Source organism: Globicephala melas, chromosome 20 (genome assembly GCF_963455315.2).
Source record: "Globicephala melas chromosome 20, mGloMel1.2, whole genome shotgun sequence".
Taxonomy (NCBI): Eukaryota; Metazoa; Chordata; class Mammalia; order Artiodactyla; family Delphinidae; genus Globicephala; species Globicephala melas.
The window spans coordinates 9,263,940-9,285,230 of NC_083333.1; the positions used below are offsets into that span (position 1 = coordinate 9,263,940).

Sequence of the window (21,291 nt, forward strand, 5' to 3'; positions counted from 1 at the left end):
GGAGCGGCTGGGCCCATGAGCCATGGCCACTGAGCCTGCGCGTCCGGAGCCTGTGCTCCGCAATGGGAGAGGCCACGACAGTGAGAGGCCCTCGTACCGCAAAAAAAACAAAAAAAACAAAAAAAAAATATGGATGCTAGGATGTAACAACTGGAGAGGAAACATAAATAAAGAGCTTCTTGCTAGAGTGTCTCAATCAAACACTTTAATAGGAAAAATTATAAGCTTGTTTGCTAAAAAAATGGTAGTAAATAACTACATATAACCATCATTTTTAACTGTCTTATGGGACCAAAGCCTCCTCCTGAACTTAAGTAAGAATAAAAGAAATGCACCAATTTCTTCCACATCACTCAATTTAAAAATTTTAACACTGACCCTTCAGTTATTCCAATTACTGAAATACACATAAAAACACTATTTAAATTCAACAAAATGCATGTTCATGGGACAAAGTATTCCCTCCCCACATCTTGGTAAAAGAGCATCTGCTTCAGAAATTGATATTCCAGTTTCACTTATCCCATCTCAACAGGTAAGTCCTCTTTGAAGTCTCCATTCCTCATCTGATTATCAATTGTAGATAACAAAGGTATTCAGCCTTCTTTTGATAAAGGACAGGTTTTAGAAGAGGAAGAGAGACCCACCAGAACCATGGGATCATACCATAGCCGACCAGGTAAAAAGTGGCCAGAAGAGATAACTGCCCAGTCTCATTCCCAGTCTCCTAGAAGGAATACAGTATAAGAATGCAATCAGGGACTTCCCCTGGTGGTGCAGTGGTTAAGAATCCGCCTGCCAATGCAGGGGACACAGGTTTGAGCCCTGGTCCAGGAAGATCCCACATGCCGTGGAGCAACTAAGCCTGTGTGCCACAACTACTGAGCCTGCGCTCTAGAGTCCACGAGCCACAACTACTGAGCCTGCGCACCTAGAGCCCGTGCTCCACAACAAGAGAAGCTACTGCAAGGAGAAGCCCACGCACCCCAATGAAGAGCAGCCCCCTCTCGCAGTCTGCAACTAGAGGAAGCCTGCGCACAGCAAAAAAGACCCAGTGCAGCCAAAAATTAATTAATTAAATATAATTAATTAAATAAATAAATATTTTTTTAAAAGGAATGCAATCAACTGTTACGTATTACAGAAAGTAAATTATGGGAATTCTAATGGGTAAGAGCCTTGGACAGTGGGACAGCTGTGTCTGTAATAGAAATGCCAGGCTTCCTGGGGCCAACGGAAACAAAGTTTTCACTTGTCCATGGGAAAAAGAGGAGGGCGAAAAGAAAAAAAACAATGAACTATATTTTACAAGTAGATACATCCATTAGATTTAAAGAAAGCCCTGTCCTTTACTCAGAGTATGTACTTCCTATTTTTTTGGTATTAATTTTTTCTTTTCTTTTAGAAATGATTAAGATGGTAGATGGCAATCCTGGATTTTGATCTATTTTAAATGTCATAATATCAAAATTTTACTTAATCATCTAATCCAATCATCCTTCTCCCTAGTAGGCAAATCCTTCCTTCCACACACATTCATGTCCATGTTTCTTTTCCACATCCACATCCCAGCTCAGTCCTTCATCACTTCCGGTCTGGACTATTTACGACAACATCATGGCTGCTCTTGTCTTTTTATAATTTCATCTATACGATGTTACCAGACTAATCTGCCTAAAACACCACTTTGATCATGATAGTCCTATAACTCAAAAACACTGTTCCACACTTCCTAGAGGATCAAATCCAAATTCCTCACCTTGGCATCCCCAATCCACCCTACCTTACCCACCTCTCCCAGTGCTCCCCTACATGGACATGTACCCTAAAATGGGCCCCTCACTGTCCTCTAAATCCTCCACATGTTCCCATGTTTGAGCCTATTCTCAGCCACTCTCTCTACTAGTAATATCACTGTCTTTCTCTATTAAATCCTACTCAGCCTTTAACCTTTACCTCAAAACTCATTTAATAACAATTAAAAACTGAGCACTTACTATATGCTAGACTGTTGTTCTAAGTGCTTAAACAGTATTTTATTAATTTAATCCTCACAACAACCCTAAGGTAAACAGTTGTATTATTATCCCCATTTTACAGATTAGGAGGCTGAGGCATGTCATATAGCTCCAGGTCACATAGCCAGTAAGTGGCCAGCTGAGCTTCTAACACAGGCTGTGTGGCTCCAAAGTCCACCCTCAACCATCATGCTACACTACCCACTAGTTCCAAGAAGCCCTCTTTGACCAGCTCAAGAGAAAGCGACCTCTCCCCTCTGAATCCCTGCACCTGTAAGCTAATTCCTATCTATACCAGCGATGCTATCTATCACCATCACTCCTATACTCTGTACTGAATATAAGCAGCAAACAAAAGAGACAAAATCTTGCCTCAAGGGGCCTACATTCCAGAGACTAAAGGCTGGTCAACTAGTAGAGAGAAATAAACTTGGGAAGAAAGTCAGTAAGAGGAGAAGCTGCAATGTAGCCTGTGAATAAAGCAAAAGGGCTTGCTTCCCCAAACTGGCCCAGTGCCAGGAGCTCACCTATACTGCTCCTGCTCGTACAGGTCGGCCACAATCGTCAGCAGGCGGCTGATGAAGGACTCTTTGCTGCTTTCCTTGTTTGCTTGCGCAGCCAAAAGGGTGCATCTCTTCTCTGTCTCTGCCAATTTCTTCTGCAGCTTGACATACTCCTGTCGGAGAAGCATCAAGTGCTTCTCCAACTTGGCCACCTCCTCTGCAAGGGAGACAGAAAATCAAGTTTACCACAGCATGTGTAAAAGCAGACAGCATCCACTCATCCCTCATCCTGCAGTCAGGATGGCTAGCAAAATGACTACAGCTGACCCTTGAACACGGGGTTGAACTGCGTGGGTCTACTTACACACAGATATGTTTCATTAGTAAATACATACAGTACTACACCATCCGCAGTTGGCTGAATCTGAAGATATGGAGGAATCAAGGTCATGGAGGGCTACAAATTACACGAAGATTTATTTTCCACCGTGCCGGAACGTAGGTGTTCCTAGCCCCTGGAGTTGTTCAAGGGTCAACTGTAGTCACGTGACATTCCTACTATTTCTTATTGATACTCCTACAAGACCAAGAGTGGTTTTGTTTGAGGATGCCATCACAGTCCAGGGATGTCTTCCCAGTTTCCCTGAAGACCAATATTTAATATATGGAGTCTCAGGAATGATTATCAGAATTACTTGGGAGGCTTTTTCAAACCACTAGCAGTAATAAGTAACTTCTACATATCACATGCTGTTCTACAAGCTTTCCGTGAACTCTCATGCAAGATTCATGACAACCCCATGGGGTAGGTACTATTACTAGCCACACTTTTCAGATGAGGACACTGGGCCACAGATTAAGAATTTGCCCAAGGTCACGAAGCTGGTGAGAGGTGGGGCTGGGATATGAGCCCAGGCATTCTCATTCCGGGGCCTGTGATCTATTAACTACCACCCCACACTACCTGACACCTGCCCTCCCTCAGGAAGCCTCAGGGCAGTCAATAACGGTTCAGATGAAAGCAAGTAATATTCCACAGGTGTGCTGGGGCAGATTTAAAAGGTTGAGAACCACTGTATTTTTTTTTAATTAATTTATTTATTTTTGCTGTGTTGAGTCTTCGTTTCTGTGCCAGGGCTTTCTCTAGTTGTGGCAAGTGGGGGCCACTCTTCATTGCGGTGCGCGGGCCTCTATCGCGGCCTCTCTTGTTGCGGAGCACAGGCTCCAGAAGCGCAGGCTCAGCAGTCGTGGCTCACGGGCCTAGTTGCTCCGTGGCATGTGGGATCCTCCCAGACCAGGGCTCGAACCCGTGTCCCCTGCATTAGCAGGCAGATTCTCAACCACTGCGCCACCAGGGAAGCCCGAGAACCACTGTATTTGATTCATTAAATTCAACAAACATTTACCGAGTAGCTACGAGGTGCCAGACACTACAGTGGTAAGCAAAATCAGACATATCTTTCCTCAGAGCTTTCAGTAACCGGGGAAAGTAAATTTTTATAATTAAAATAATAATTGCAACAACCAAATGCAAAACTACTAGAAGAAAAGAACAGAGCTATGAGAACCTATAATAAAGAAATTTAACTTCCGACATCAGGGAAGACTCCCCTGAGGATGCAAGCAGTCAAGAGACTTCTCTCTTCCTTTCCCTGGAACTTTGGTGGGGATTCGTGCAACCATGCATAAATCATCGTATCTAGGGAACCACAGTGCTGCTATGGTCATTCTCTGGGCTTCGGTCCATCCACCCCCTACTCCCCACCACAGATATTCCAAATCTTGACACCGCCCTCAAGCCCATCTCCCACCCAATCTGCCTCATTCTTGGCCAATGTCTTGAGAAAACTGAGCTACTGCCACCGACCCCCACCGTGCCAGCACCTACTCCCATCTACCCTATGCTTTCTCAGTGAAACCATCTCCCTCCTATCCAAGCTTAATCCCTCCACCTCTGCTCCAAACCCATCACTCTCCTCTGGTCCTCTGCTTGATCATCAACCCCCCCTCCTCCAGCAACTTCAATCTCTTTCAGCTGGGCCCTTCTCATCAGCACATAAAGCTGTCCAGGTCTATACCTAGTAAAAACAAAACTCTCCTTCCACACATCCGACCCACCTCTGCCCTTCCAGCTCTATCTACCACACACATTTCCTCACCCACTATTCCCCTGCCACTCCCTCCTTCTGTCCCCACCACTCCCTTGAAACTCCTCTCACTGATGACCTTCTGATTGTCAAACCCAATAGACACTTGCCAGTGGGTCTCCTCCCACACCTCTGTAACATGACTCAGGACACTACTGTCCATCCCTCTTTTCTTCTCTTCTTTCAGCAACCACAATGCCACCTTCTCTCCAGTTCTGGTGCTCTGTCTCTTTCACATGCTTCTCTGCATCCCTCTGAACACTTGACCACTGACACTCCCCAGGGGGTCTATCCTTGGCCCTCTTCTCCACCGTGGGATCTCCTAAGGCAGCAGATTTTTGGTCTGTGGTTGATGCCAAAATCTAGTGCCAGTGATCCGTAGATTCATCTCTCTAGTGCAGATCTCTCTTCTTAGCTTCAACTATCCATCTGCCCAACAGACATTTCTCCCTAGTGGCCCACAGGCACGTCAAACTCTCTATCCCCAAAACAAAGCTTCGAGCAAATTTGCTCTTCCTTTGTATGGTCCCTATATTAATAAATGACACCAGCATCTATCCTAGTTACCTGAAGAAGAAATGTGGGAGGAATCCTGGATGTCTCCTGTTCACTCACATGACTCTAACCCTACCCCAACTCAAAAACTGACCTTCCCACTTAAAAAACAAAGGAATGGTTAAATAAAGTGACATAAGAGTTTGAAGTTATTATGCAACTATTAATGTTTTCAAAGAAATATGTGATACTAAACATGCATTTTCAAATTATAAATATTATTAACAGAAAAAAGGAGGCTGAGAAGCATATTTTATAAGTCTAATTTTATTAAAAACATTCACATATATGAGGAATAAAAAGACAAATACCACAAAATATCAGATTTTTCTCTTCTTTGCACTTTCCTGCACATTTCAGGTATTCTACAAGAAATGTGTTCTCTTTTCATAATTATAAAAAAATATTTAAAGAGAAATGTGTTTAAATACTTAAATACTAATAGCCTATCTTCTGCATACATACAGTAGGGAATTTTTCCCCTTCATCTAGAGACTCCACATTAAATAAATGCCTGGAGTCAAAAACCTGGCTATCTCAGGTATAAATCAGTATTCTTAGGAAAATAAAGGAGAAGGCACTTGCAAGATGAAAATTTGCTTACAACTGCTAAAATGATCACTGTGGTCATGAGTTACATATCAGATGAGAATTCCTAAAACTAATTTTTTTTCAAAATACTGCAATTATTTGGCCTACTAACCGTTAAACCAAATATTGTTTTAAAAAACACTGGCTAAAGGAAAACAGTACTTACAATGATCCTATTGCAATATTTTTTCAAATCTTAGCATTACATTTACACAAAACCCCTTCAGTAGGACTCAGGTCTACACTTCTATTCTGGTGTGACAAATCACTGGTTTTAAAGAGTTCTTCATAGTTACTCGGACTAAAGAGCCATGAAATTGCAATTATTTACCTAAAACGGGGACACATTTAACACAAAGCAGTAAATTCATGTGACTGTACAAAATTTATACTTTTTTTCTTCCTGTAGAGAAAGAAATGGAGTTGATGGGTCTCTTTAAAGAAAAACTGGCACTCATTTTCTACATGTGGTAACAGAAAATGTAAAAGGACATATGAATTAGGAGTAGCTTCAAATTATGTCCAAAAACTGCTAACACTCTTGGCAAAATCAATCTATGGTGTCACGATAACGGTTATCTTTGGAGGAATGGGCGGAGAGTGGTAATTGGGAGGGCACATGAGGGATGCCCTCTGGGATGCTGGTAACATCCTTTTTTGTTGTTTTTTAACTTAGTAATGGTTACATTCCTGTTTTATTTTGGTAATTCACTGAGCTCTATACTAATGCTTTGCTCTTGGCATGTATCTTATGCTTCAATTAAACAGTTTTAAAAAATTCATATACACCTGTAGTGGATTCTGGAGTCCAAGCAATGGGGATCTAAATCCTTTTAGTAACTAGCTATGGGGACCATGGGCAATTCATTTCTCTGAGCTTTAGTTTCTTTATATGTAAGATGGGGGGCGGGCAGGAATCTACTACTCAGTGCTGTAGTAAAAATTCAATGAAACTACTGTAATTTGCACATGCACTCAAAACTGTCAGCATTGCCTCCACCCTCCTCTTTGCATTTCACAATTACATAATTATTGGATAAATAGTTTAAACTATTTTAACTGTTTACACATTTTTTTGAGTCATGAAAAGCAGAATGAGTTTCAAATGTTTTATTGACTTAGGAATTAAGATTGATCAATTAAAATCATGGCAAATCAACAGGACATTATCAGAAGGATGAGGTGATGAACAAAAGTAAAAACAGAAATGGAAACACCGCTAACTACTGAACGAGCTACTTTAAATACTGCATCACCTCGTATAGCAAGTCTGCAGTGACAATTCCCGAACCAAAAAGTAAAGCCTAACATGCTTTAAAAAATCATCATTACTATTCATTTGAAAGAGATGTAAGTTAGGCTGTACCTTAAAAAAAGCTCTCAGGGCTTCCCTGGTGGCGCAGTGGTTGGGAGTCCGCCTGCCGATGCAGGGGACACGGGTTCGTGCCCCGGTCCGGGAGGATCCCACATGCCGCGCGGCTGGGCCCGTGAGCCATGGCCGCTGAGCCTGCGCGTCCGGAGCCTGAGCTCCACAACGGGAGAGGCCACAACAGTGAGAGGCCCACGTACCGCAAAAAAAAAAAAAAAAAAAAAAGCTCTCAAAGAGGCAACTCCTAATCTACCCTAGGAAAAAGTCAGTCAATGTCTATAATTGATCAATCTAGAAATGGCAGTATTATCACTTAGAGGTAAACAGAGAAGAGTGGAAAGTGGTCTGCGGAGTGGGTCTGAGGGGTAGCAAATTTATTTTTTGTTGTAAGTCTTGTAATATTATTTGAATTTTAAATCTATGTGCACTTACAAAGCAAATATACTATTTCACACAAATTTTAAAGATTATGGAAAACAATTACAAATATGAGGAAAAATAAATAATTTTCTAATTCCCAAGTGTAAGGGTTTTTATATATCACAAAACTTTAGGAAGGGAAGGAGCCTAAAGATCATCTCTTTTGGCTCAATTCCCAGAGAGTGAACCAAGGAGCAGAAAGGGGACAGGCCCACAACCAGCAGCCTACCCACCTCTTCCCTCAGACTGTGTTTGATGACATTACTCCCAAACTGGCTGTGTAAGAATCACTTAGGCAGTTTGAACTAAAGAGAGAGAGCGCGCCCAAATTCAGTAGATGGGGAGTGGGGTCACAGGAAATACAGAGTACTTTTAAGACTACCCCAGGTATGGGGATGACTAGCCTGGGGAAAAAGTTCAGCCCCCAGCGCGTACCTCCCCAAGTCACACAAAGACTGCTCTGGGAATACTACTGTTTAGATAGAAGACCAACTGAACTGCAATTTTTCTGTTCATTCATTGACTTGTTCAAAGGTTTTCATCTCCTAGGAAGACAGCTGTATAATCTAGTCATTCATTAAAAATTTATTAAGCACCTATGCAGTGCCAGTGTCAAAGTAAAGAAAACCATCTTGGCACATGTTTTTTTACAAAGTCACAAGGTAATAGAGAAGATGGGCAATTAAACAAGACAAATTGATAAAACCTGACAGCACTCTGACAGGGGATGCAAACTGAGCATGGAGCAAGACCACCTGGCTAAAGCCAGCGCAAGGAAAGACACTCCAGACAAGTGATGTTTTACTCCAAAAGATTTAAATAAAGCCTCTGCTTGTAGCATACTGGGTCCAGAAAATGTAAGGAAAAGGCTTCAGTGTTTTGTTTTCTTGGTCAGATTTTCCTTTTAAACTAGTATCAGTCAATGGGTTTGTGCAACAGGCATAATAGTAGGCTCTAGGAGAAATACAAATAATTAGAAAGCAAGACCTAGTCTTGTCCTCCATAAAAGTCACTGGCACCACTCACCTGCCTCTCTCTAAGTCAACTAAATGGATGGCCAGAGGACACCTTATCTTGCTAGTTCAAACTAGTGGCTACAGTCACATCCCACTTACCCAAGAGATAGCTTCCAAGTTTTCACAGGGTATAGCCTGTGGCTGTCGACTGCAGATTTTTCTTCCCTGAAGCAAACTGAACCCTTTAACCCTGGTTTCAATCACACCATATTCTAGCCAACCTTTTGCTCAAGAGCTCCAATCCATCAAGACTATAGCATCTGTAAATACTCTGCATTTCCATTTCACTTAAACTATCATTCTGCAAGTATTTATGAAGCACCTGCTATGAACTAAGCATTATAGTAGATCACCAGTTGCCTCTTTGAGAGTTTTTTAAAAGGGCAGTCTAATTTGCACCTCTTCCAAACAAATAATGTATTGATAGCACCAAAGGAGTACCAAATATAGAATCAAAGTAGTATCTACAGGAACTCACAAACAGGAGGGAAAAGAACAAAGCTAACAGTCACAAAGAATCTGGATACTGATTCATGTGGGGGAATTATGAGGACATTTGCCTTCAACAGTAGAAAGTTACTAATTCCTTTAACCCTTAAAGAAAAGATCATAAAAGTTCTGTTTCAAACACCTTCTCAAGGAATCCTTGTAAATTTCTTTGGATATCAGTTATACACACGTAAATCCAAAATCTACAGCAATAACCCTAGTCTCTCTCCAGAATTACTGACACAAATTTCTACCTGCAACCTCGACCCTGACATTGTTGTTTCAGTCAACAGTTCCCTAACAACACGAGACATAAATTACAAGGGTTATATAAATTACAAAGAGAAGAGGCAAGATGAAAGGAGGGCTTTAGGATATAGGGCTCTCATTCATGAAATCAGAGATGCTCCCCGCCTAGCATCTTTTGTAGGATGAAACCCTGATCCCAGGTGCACCTAACAGTGGTATTGCAACTGCCACACCATTTCATAGTATAATGGAGAGAGCACCCAAGGCTGAGATATTATTCTGTGGGCAATGCGTCTGCTTGCAAACAGCAATACAAATGTGTCCTTGAAGTACCACCAAGCTGTAGAGTTCTTATAGGAAAAAGTATACAATTACCATTCTGAGCAATAATGGAGAGAGAATCTACAGCACAGTACAGTGGTGAGGAGCACAGGCTCTGGAGGTAGACTGACTGGGATCAGATCCCAGGCCCAGCACTTCCTAGTTGTGACACTTCAGGCAAAGGCCTCCTTCTCCTCATATGTTAAGTATGTTGTAAACATTAAACATTCAAATACATACAAAGACCTTAGAAGATTACCTGCCTTGCAGTAAGTGGTCAATAAATGTTAATTATTACAATTCTTAGAAAGGCAACACGATACAGTCCTTAAGAGAGTGTACTCTGGGACTTCCCTGGTGCTCCAGTGGTTAAGAATCCGTGCTTCCTGGGCTTCCCTGGTGGCGCAGTGGTTGAGAGTCCGCCTGCCAATGCAGGGGACATGGGTTCGTGCCCCGGTCCGTGAAGATCACACATGCCGCGGAGCGGCTGGGCCCGTGAGCCATGGCCGCTGAGCCTGCACGTCCGGAGCCTGTGCTCCTCGACGGGAGAGGCCACAGCAGTGAGAGGCCCGCGTACCGCAAAAAAAAAAAAAAAAAAAAAAAGAATCCGTGCTTCCACTGCAGGGGACATGGGTTCAATCCCTGGTCGGGGAACTAAGATCCCACATGCTGAGCGGCCAAAAAAAAAAAAAAAAAGTGTACTCTGGAGCCTCAGTTGACTGGGCTGAAACCCTGGCCTGCCCATTACTAGCTGTGTGACCTTGGCAAGTCACTTACTCTTCTCCGTGCTTCGATTTTCACAGGTGGAAAGTGGCAATAATCATGGTGTCTCAGAGTGCTGTCGAGGAGTAATTGAGTTAAGATAGATTAAATTATTTAGAACAGTGTCTAGTTTAAAGGTTTACTACCACTTCTTTATCAAGTGACTAGTTTTCAGCTGTGGCTTCTTCTTTCTCTTCCTCCAACTTTCCTTTTGAAAAATAAGCCTAGAAATTTAAATAATAGATAAACCTACAGTTTTGCCGAAAGAGCTATGCTAAGTATTGGTGAAGTATGTCAGCACTTGCATTATAATTCAATCATGTTTCTTTCCAAACAATACCCATTTGCTCTTCACCAACGCAGTTGGAGGTGAGACATTTTCATGAGCTCTCTATAATTCATCACTCTTGACCTAACCAAAGATGCCTGAGACAAAAAAAAATCTACATTCACTATTAATAGCCTAAAAAAGAGACCAACATCAACTGCAATATATATATATATATATATATATATTTTTTTAATCAGCAAGTCATTGGACAGTCAGAAAAGGAACCCACAATGATCCTTATAAGACTCTTCCTTCTAGGTCAGGAGTCGGCAAACTTTTTCTGTGAGGGGCCAGATAGTAAATAGTTTAGGCTTTGTGGTAGAAAGCAGATCAGTGGTTGCCAGAGGTCAAGGGAATGGGATTGAATGAATGCAAAGGAGTTCAAGGAAATTTTTTAAGATTATAAAAATGTTCTAGATCATAATTTAAGATCTTAAGCCAAAGCCCATGCTCATCCCACTGTACCATGCTACCTATTTTCAGCTCTAATGTCAGGACATCAAACACGTATTTATTATTAATTCACTGATTTAGAAATTAAATGTTGTTTCCATTCCCTACCTTAAATGTGATTTCTACTCCCCTCTGCCTACTCCAATACTAACCCACACTGTATTCATTAAACCTTTTTAGATTAACAAAACCCTGATATTTCCTTTCTCTACACTTCTGTAGTTCTTACTTTCTAGTCCCAATTTTAGCAGTGAATTAGTGTTCTTTTGTATAATCCTTTAATTACCGACTTTCTCCCTACTCTGCTTCAACTATGTCCATTAGATAAAAGAAAAATGATCGTAAAAGCTGTGATAACATTTCATTTTGAGAACTACAAGAATAATTTTTGTTTCAGACATATATTAGAGTCTTCCACATAACAATATTTCATTAAAGCATGTATCAAAGTCCCAGAAAATACTATCTTCTTTGTTGGCACCAGAAAAGATAAGCTCCTCACAGGTGATGAATTACTACCACTACTGCTTTCCTAAACCTGTCATACTAAAGATGCCATTTTTCTTTCACTGGGATTACTGAATATTCACTAACCAAGAGTGCTAACTATGGGAAAATTGTGTAATGGAGAATAAGAAATAAGTGGATACATTTACTGTTCAGAATTCAAGTTCACAAAATACCCTAATGAAAAAAGGAAGGGAAGGAATTCCTGGCCGCCTAGTGGTTAGGATTCCGGGCTTTCACTGCCGTGGCAAAGGTTCAATCCCTGGTCAGGGAACTGAGATCCCGCAAGCTGCACAGCTAGGCCAAAAAAAAAGAGGAAGGGAAGGGGAAAGAAGACAGCAATACCATCGGGAGGAGGTTACAAAGGAATAGTAAGATACCCCTGCCAGTCTGTAACCTCCCAGTTCACACAAAGTTTGTATTACTGAAAACAAAATGGTGCTAAGAGACATTTCACATTTTGACTTTTCACACTTTAAAAAGTCTAGCAATTCTGTCATAACTCAAATGCATCGACAACGTCCAAAAGCCATTACTTAACAAAAGTTTGCTTTAAAAAATCCTTTTACCCCAGTTTACAAATAAAACCAATTACTCAGGACTTCTTAGTTAGGAAAGATGACCTTATTTTATTTATGTATATGTGTGTATATGCACATAGTTATATTTGTTTAAAAAATGATTCAGTAGGGCTTCCCTGGTGGTGCAGTGGTTGAGAGTCAGCCTGCCGATGCAGGGGATACGGGTCCGTGCCCCGGTCCGAGAGGATCCCACATGCCACGGAGCGGCTGGGCCCGTGAGCCATGGCTGCTGAGTCCGCACGTCTGGAGCCTGTGCTCCGCAACGGGAGACGCCGCAACAGTGAGAGGCCCGCGTACCGCAAAAAAAAAAAAAAAAAAAAAAAAGATGCAGTAAAACCCTCTTTTATTCAATACTGGCTCAGTTTGAAAAAAATGTTTTGGGGGATATACTGATCTTCACTGAAGCTGAGTGATGCAAAAATCTGAGTTTTTAAAAACTCCCCAGGTGATTCTAATATGCCAGGTTCTCCAGGTTGAGAGCCACTAGCATGAACTACCAGAATGACAGCAGAAAGGAAAGAACGTATGTGAGAGCTTTATAAGAGTCACAGGATTTGGTGACTGACACCAGACTTAGGAGGAAGTCAGGGATGATTACTAGGTTATGGACTTGAGTTCGGCTGGACAGTAGTGCCACTAAGCATCAATGCAAAAGAGAAAAGTTACTAAACTATAAAGCACAATATGCATGTTTTTATGAGAAACTTTGCCTTCCCCTCTCGGTTCCACTTCCATTAAGGCTGCGACTGTGTGTTGCTCACTTTGTCATCCCTAGCAATAGTTGCCTGTCATCCCTAGCAATAGTTAATAGAAATGAAATACATTTTTCCTGATTGTGATTCAACTCTGTTAAGACTTGTCTGCAAGTCAGTGGCATGACTTAGTATGTTTTTCAAGACCTCACTCTGGGGACTTCCCTTGGTGGTCCAGTGGGTAAGCCTGCGCACTCCCAATGCAGGGGGCCCGGGTTTGATCCCTGGCCAGGGAACTAGATCCTGCATGAAGGCCGCAACTGTAAGTTCACATGCCACAACGAAGAAGTCCACATGCTGCAACTAAAGTCCGCATGCCACCACTAAGACCTGGTGCAGCCTAAATAATATTTTTTTAAAAAGCACAGCATTAAAAAAAAAGAAAAAACCTCACTCTGTGTAGCACTGATCACAGATAGGGCTGGCTTCACAGGAGATACTCAACAAATATTAGCTCACTAGCTAATTTTCACACAAACGCCAGTCTGACTGGAAATGCTTCCAACTGCCTGCTAAGACATAATCACCTAAAGGTATATTGGGCATGGCAAAATCTGTCCACACCTGAGATCAAGATATTTGTTCTCAAATCTGTTCCTCTTCTTCCTGTTAACAGCCCAGCCATTATCTGAGTCACCCAGGCCTAGAACCCTTGGGTCATCTTTGATATCGCCCTCTTGTCAACATGCAAACAGGTTTCCAGAGTCCTGTCTTTTATGCTGTCTATAGTGAGTATCTCTCACAGCAGTCCTCACCAACCCCAATGCCCCTTACCCAAGGACTCACCTTCAATTGCTACGGCACCCACTCCAGCCTCCCTCCCTCATTCCCTCCCAAATCCATCCTCTACATTATACAGCCTTTTCAACAGGCCTCAGACAATTCTAGTCACGTCACTACCTTGGCTGATACCTTTCAGTAGCCTCGCCCCACGGTCCACAGAGCAAAATGCAAATGCTTAAACAATCCCTTCATAATCTAGCCCTTAACATACTTTTCCAACCTCACATCCTGCTATTGATATTTCTTCCGAGAATACTGACCTCCTCCCACCCACATCTCCCCATGTCCAAAAGCGGCCTATTTTTCCAAAGTCCAGCCCAGATAAGCCCAGCTTAACTCCTGCAGCAAAGGCCTCCCCTGACACCCGAAACATACTCCCCACTTCCCTAAAACATCTCTTCCTACTCTGAATTTTCAAAGTAACTCCTAAGCATTTTTCACCTTCCACCCTACAATGCAGTTGTAGGGAATGTAGGAATGGTATATAGAGAGATACTGCTTGAGGGGTCACCAGACAATACATAATTATGAACAGACTGGGACATCTGATGAATGAATAAAATAATAAATGAAGAGATAAACTTTCAAACTGGAAGGAGCAAAATTTCTCCTTTCACTGTTTCTACCAGCCTATACCAAGCATTTTCTGGAACACTGCTGTCCAACAGCACCTTCTAGAATGATGCAAGTGTTCTATTCATCTGTGCTGTCTGCTAATATGGGAGCCGCTAACCACACGGTTACTGAACACCTGGAATGAGGCTAGCATGACTAAGGAACTGAATTTTAAATTTTATTTAATTTTAATTAAATTTAAGAAGCCATATGTAGCTAATGGCTACTGTAGTGGCCAGGGATTGTCCAGAATACAGAATGTCTTCACCTTGTTACTTGAATTGTTGTCAAAAGTATTTTCCTGACCAAATTCCAGTAAGCTTATAAAAGTCCATGATCATTTTTCTGTTTTAACAAGTCACATTTTTTTCCAATTTTCACTTTTATTTTATTGAGGGGAGAGTGGTTTAAGAGGAGACTAAGAGAGGGGACTTCCGTGGTGGTCCAGTGGCTAATACTCCACGTTCCCAATGCAGGGAGCCCGGGTTCGATCCCTGGTCAGGGAAATAGATTCCACATGCCACAGCTAAAAAATCCCACATGGGGCTTCTCTGGTGCTGCAGTGGTGAAGAATCTGCCTGCCAACGCAGGGAACACAGGTTCGAGCCCTGGTCCAGGAAGATCCCACATGCCACGGAGCAACTAAGCCCGTGTGCCACAACTACCAAACCTGCGCTCTAGAGCCAATGAGCCACAACTACTGAGCCCATGTGCCACAACTACTGAGCCTACACCCTAGAGCCCATGCTCTGCAACAAGAGAAGCCACCACAATGAGAAGCCCGTGCACCGCAACGAAGAGTAGCCCCCACTCACCGCAACTAGAGAAAGTCCACACAGCAACGAAGACCCAATGCAGCCAAAATAAAATAAAATAAAATAAAAATAACTTAAAAAAAAATCCCGCATGCCGCAACTAAGACCTGGCGCAGCCAAATAAATAAATAATAAATATATTTTTTTTAAAAAAAGATGAGACTAAGAGACAGACCGCATGGTAGGTACACTGCATGATACACTATTTCTTTTGAGATAGTGATTATCCCCCTTTCAAAGTTGAGGAAACTGAGACTGAGAGCAATTAATTGGCTTGCCTGTGATCACAGCTTAGTAAAACTAGGATTCAAACCCATGTCTGCCTGCAGAGACTGAGCTCTTAAGCATGCTTAAATTGCTAAGACTAAACTGGGCTGGATGAAAAGTAGGTTAGGCAGTTCCCAGCAAGCTGATGTTATTCAGAGCACATTAAAAGTTGGACCAGCCAGCTTACTTGACAAGAGACTAAGGATGTATCCAGGCAACTTTCTTTCTTAAAAGCTGGACCAGCCAGCGTACTTGACAAGAGACCAAGGATGTATCCAGGCAACTTTCTTTATTTTTTTTTTTTTTTAATTTTATTTATTTATTTTTTTATTTTGGCCACACCGCTTGCAGGATCTTAGTTCCCCGACCAGGGACTGAACCTGTGCCCTCAGCAGTGAAAGCGAGGAGTCCTAACCACTGGACCGCCAGGCAATTCCTGGCAACTTTTCTTGATGTCTGGTAAATGATGCTCAATAATTCATCCACTCCTTCAACCACGGGCACGATGCTAAGTTGGAAGATACAGCAGTGAACAAAACAGGAAAAGTCTCTGCCCTCATGGGGGTTATATTCCAGTAAGGGAATTAAAAAACAAACAAACAAAACCTAGGGACGGTCTCTGAAGAGGTGAGAACTGAACAGACACCTGAGTGAATAAAAGTTGATTAGCTGCGTGGAGAAACTGAGGAAGACTGTTCCAGGCCAAGGAAACTGCAAGACAAAGATATAGAGGTAGGAGTGTGTTGGGAATGTACAATACAAAGAACAGCAAGGAAGTTAGTGTGCAAGAGCTTTGTGAAGGAGAAGAAATAAAGTATCACTGTTAACCAGCGGCCAGATCCTGTTGGCCTGTAAAGATCACTGGAAGGCTTCGGAAAAATATATTCCAAATGTATATAAGATATAAAATATATATAAAATCATGGAGAGCCACGGGGAATGGGGAGAACGTGTGGAAGGGTAGGTGTATTGCAAAGAGTGGGAGAGACATGATCTGATTTATGCTTTAAAAGGAACACTGGAGACTGTAAAAACAGGCTGTGGGGAAGTAAAATCAAGGAGAAAAAGTAAAAGCAGAAAGACCAAGTTGGAGGGACTTGTTCAAGTCATGAAGGAGGCTGAGATGAAGGAGAGCTACAGAGATGTAGAGTGGAAATGGCAACTAATTTTAGGAAAGACTTTAGCTAAATATATACGGTCAAACCAATACCCATGGATGCAAGGAAAGAAAGAAGCTTGGTTTCTAAACGAGTCGCATTAAGAAGTTACTGTATAACTCAGCCCCTGCAGGTTCTATTTACTATTCCTAAGCGCAATTTCCCACATTCTCACACTCACACCACCTAACGAAGACCATTATCAGGGAAATTCCCACAGAGCGTGCTTACAGATCATCCAATTGTTACATGACACAGATTTTTGCTATTTGTTTATATTTAAATGAGTATTTCTGAACAAGCATAGCCAGCTCCGATAAATTCTTTTTAAAGTACATGTCGCGTAACACCCCCGCAAAACACTGTTTAGATAACCTTGCCTTCCTGTGCATAACAAGCAGTTTCAGTTTAATGAGGTAACTGGACTAGGATGCTCACTCAATTCTTCCCAAAGTCTGTGACATTGTTTCCAAAAAGCTTAAGTCAGAACACAGGCTAGGAAACTGGAACACACACAAAAAGAGTAAAATAAAAACTGTCGAGTCAGAACCTCCTGACTATGCTTACCTATCTGTACTCCCTTGCCAATTTAACCCTGAAAGGATGTTTTAAGGTGTGCTCTCCACCAGCTGCATCTCTCTCAAGGTTATCCTAACACAAATCTCAAGGCACTTGCAGGATAACAATCAGCATATTCAGCCAGTAGGAGCTCTTCAGGCTGGAACCGAACTGCGAGGCAGAGCAGGTACTCAGTAAAACTGCTTAATGAAAAACCAACTGCCTTCTACAATTTCAATCTTGGTAATGTACTCCCCAAACATTCCTTAACTTCCCTAACTGGTGTAAAAGCGCTGGAGTACCTGTCACCTCACATAAAGCCTTCCTGAACCTTTCCACCCCAACTCACTGCTCTGGGCAACACGCTCCATTTTCACTGGCTACCCACTATGTTAAAAAATCTTAATCAACATTCTGTGACTCATCCAAAGACTAGCTTCAGGGGATACCTCAGCTTTCTTCGGTTCCTTTTAATCCTCCTCTGCTTTCATACAATATTTATCTCATGTTTCCCCCTCAGGGGGTCTAACATGGTAGAAAGAGCAGACAAAAAGTGGGTGCCTGCCCCGGATATCTCTAGAACTCGGCCTCAATTCCTTTATCTATAAAGTGCAAGTAACACCCATGCCGGACCTCTTTCACAAGGTTGTTGCCAAGTCTAATCCAAATGAGAAAAGCCTGCAAACTTGTCAGGTGCTGCCCAAAAGTAAGATCCAAGTAAAGATAGGTTCAGACAAAGCTTAGCTCAAAACCAATCGGACAGGTGGAGGACCAGCACAGTGCAGTCACTCAATAAACATTAAGTCAAATAAGGAGTATTTTCCTCCAGTAATGGGGTGAACAGGAGAAGCACACTAGCCAGGTCCGACAGCTTCACTCTAGGGTCCCTGGCAGGTAACTCCCACCTCTGGGTCTCCTTTCCCGCCACCTGTACAACAAGGCTTTGACAATGAAGGCTTCTAATATTGCTACGTTAAGGGCGGCTCAATCCGAGAGGCCAAATTGCCTTCACCTGCAGGGGCACAAAGAAAGCGCCAGAAAAGCGGGTAAATACAGGACTGAGAGGCAAAGGAGTCGAGGTCTAGTTTAGCACATCTCTTAGGAGCAGCGTGACCTTGGCCAACTCCACTACCAAGCAAACCCCCTCCTCCCGTCCACATCTCTCAATCTGGAGAAAGAATCCCAGCCGCTCCGAATCCCGAGGCTGCTGGGGAGCCCAGAGCCTATAGCCCCCTCCTGTTTGGCTCGTTGGCCCGTGACAGCCCTGGCTCACCCCCACCCCTCACCCTGGGAAGAGTCCTAAGCTCTTTCGCAGGGGAGGGATGTACCCCTTCCGGATGCGGGACCTGCCAGGACAGCAGTTTCGATTTCCTAAGGAGAAGGGTTACGTCCCCCGCCGTCCCAGCACCGCCGGTAATCAAAGGAGCCTCCCCGGCGGCCCTCGGGATCCCCGAGGCTGCACTCAGTGCTGGTACGGGACCTCACGACCGGCCCGGCACCCTGCCAAGGTCCCGCGGGGTCGGGGACGCCGGGAGGGGCGTTGCCATAGGAATAGCGCTCAGTACCCCGGCCCGAGGCGCGCGGCAGAGGCGAGAGAGGAAGGCTCGCGAGACCCGCTGTGCCCCAAGCGAACACACCCGGCCGTTCCCTCACAGGGCTGCTTCGCCCAGCCAGCAGCGCCCCCACAGCTCCGCGCCTTCCCGCGCTGCTCCACAGAAACCTTACCTTCCGCCATGTCGGGCCCAGCCCTGCCTCAGCCTCGCGAGAAGTGCGCCGCTCAACTTGGGCGGTGCGTAACGGAGGTGCCCAAGTCTCGCGAGAGTCATGGGGGCCAGGGAGAGGGAGGGATCGAGACTAGGTAAGAGCAGTGAATGAAAGTGGAGGTAGCTGGACGCGGGAGGAACCGAGAGCCTAGCTCTCTTCACCTATACTTTCGAGGCTCTGGACTTATCAAGCACTGACTGGGCTCTATCATATTACACGCCCTAGGCAGGGGACTGAAAGGGATGGACGCAGCGAGCATTGACTACTCTTTGGGAAAATGTGGCCACGAGAGGGTCGAGAAAGGGGTTTTCGTCGTTTCTAGGTTTGTTTGTAAAGATGTGAGAGGCTGAGAGAAAAGAGCCAAAGGAGAGGGAAAGGCTAATGAAGGTTCACTAGCCTGGGGAGGCGGGATGCCCTGCAGGCGAATTCAGAAGGAAATTTAGGGGAAGGGATTAACTGTAGACTACAGGCAAGTCACTTGTTTTCTACTAAAACATTAGGAAACAAGAACATGCATGCAGATGGATGTGGAGGTAAGAGATATCAGAGAGATTGCTTGGTGACACCATTTTTATGGTTGAAGTTCATAGGCAAGGGGACCAAAAGAGTGAAGAAAATTTGGGAGAGGAATCTGAATTTGGAAGGCCTGGTTGCACGTGTCTTCTGAGTGTGTGGATGGGTCACTTTTTTCTAGCAGAACTCAGCCACCTGGCTGCAGAAGCAGAGAATATGGATTGTAGCATTTGCGCAGGGCTTGGGATTCATTACCAAAAAGAAATTGAGAGTGCTGTGAGAATATAACTCCGGTGCAGACTGGGTAGAGGCTGATGTACGAGTCATAAAACTGCAGGCCTCTATAATATTGAAGACCAATGCAGTGTGAACAAGGTTGTGAGGGCCCTGTGTTAGGGTGGCAAACTGAAGTTCATAAGTTAAACAGTACTAGGAGACAATAAACTCCAGGACAGAGTCATGGAATATGGTAGCTGAAGTGGAGGTGAGAAGCTAGAAAAATCAGATATTGGAATTCAGAGGTAGAGAAGGTAGGAGACCATAAACCAGGTGCTAAAATCTTTAGTCAATGTGGGGATGACTAATAGCAAAAAGGAAGACTAACGAGTAATATAACTGAATAGTGTGAAACCTGTCAAAACAGATTCTTACTCAAAGGACAATCAAAAGAATGTGGATTGCACCCATTCCTAGAAGCATCCACAGTTAAGGACTGAGGGGGAAGTGGTGGCCCTGGAGAAGAGCCAAGAATAAGAGATGACAGGTTGAAGGAAGGATCTGAGAACAGGATGAGGGTGTCAGAACAGAAAAGGGGGAGGATTTGAAAGTGGAGAAATTTTAGGTGCTGCCAAGGTTAACCATTTAGTGGGTAGTGAGGTAGAGTGGAGAAAGAATTTGGAGTTTAGATCATGGTAAACATAATCATGGGGTTAAAATGTTGAGGAAGGAGGAGGAATTCTGAGGGAGGGACACCTGGGAGATGAAAGGGGAGAGGGTATTGAAATGTTTAAGAACGGTGGTGTGCTCAGGGAAATAGCGTTCCAGTTGTGGCAAGAGACTAAAGATGCGGAAGAGGCGTGGGCAGGGAGGTGCGTACAGCAGCTGCATCGAGCAAGCAGAGCTTAGAGGGCAGGAGAGCATTTGCCAGGCTTAATGGAGGTGTCATGGCTCAAAGCTTCCCTGTCAAGAATGGTTTATAGGTGTGCTAAATGGTGAGCCCTTGGGGCCACTAGGGTAGCCAGGCAAGACAGTCTCCTCTGGCCACAGGCAGCCTCATCTGTTTTATCTCAGAGTGCCCTACAAATATTTCCTGGGTCATAACATAAATGTGATCAAGAAGTCCTGTCATAGCTGATGTCTGGTTTTGCATCATATGACTTATCTTTGCCTCTTCACCAGCACCAGCCTAGTGTCTGGCATACAGCAGGTGCTCAAAATGTTTTTCTTTTTAATACATTCTTTTTAAATTAATTATTATTCATTTTTAGTTGCACTGGGTCTATTGGGTCTTCATTGCTGTGCGCGCGCTTTCTCAGTTGCGGTGAGCAGGGGCTACTCTTCGTTGCGGTGCACGGGCTTCTCACTGTGGTGACTTCTCTTACTGCGGAGCACGGGTGGCACGTGGGCTCGATAGTTGTGGCTCGCAGGCTCAGTAGTTGTGGTGCACAGACTTAGTTGCTCCATGACATGTGGGATCTTCCCAGACCAGGGCTCCAATCTGTGGCCCCTGCATTGGCAGGCGGGTTCTTAACCTCT

The 21,291-nt window shown here is 43.6% G+C and overlaps 1 protein-coding gene across 1 annotated transcript in view; it reads right to left on the reverse strand.

The window, feature by feature from the left end:
* The window catches only part of ANKFY1 (ankyrin repeat and FYVE domain containing 1), a 76,344-nt gene extending 57,291 nt beyond the window's left edge, over positions 1 to 19,053 (reverse strand). Inside the window, exons 1-2 of the mRNA XM_030861724.3 lie at positions 18,985 to 19,053; positions 2,546 to 2,738 (exon numbers count right to left, since the gene is read on the reverse strand). Coding sequence (XP_030717584.1) covers positions 2,546 to 2,738; positions 18,985 to 18,994 — 203 coding nt within the window. The 5' untranslated portion in view covers positions 18,995 to 19,053. The remainder of the gene's footprint in view (positions 1 to 2,545; positions 2,739 to 18,984) is intronic.
* Between the last annotated feature and the right edge of the window lie 2,238 nt (positions 19,054 to 21,291).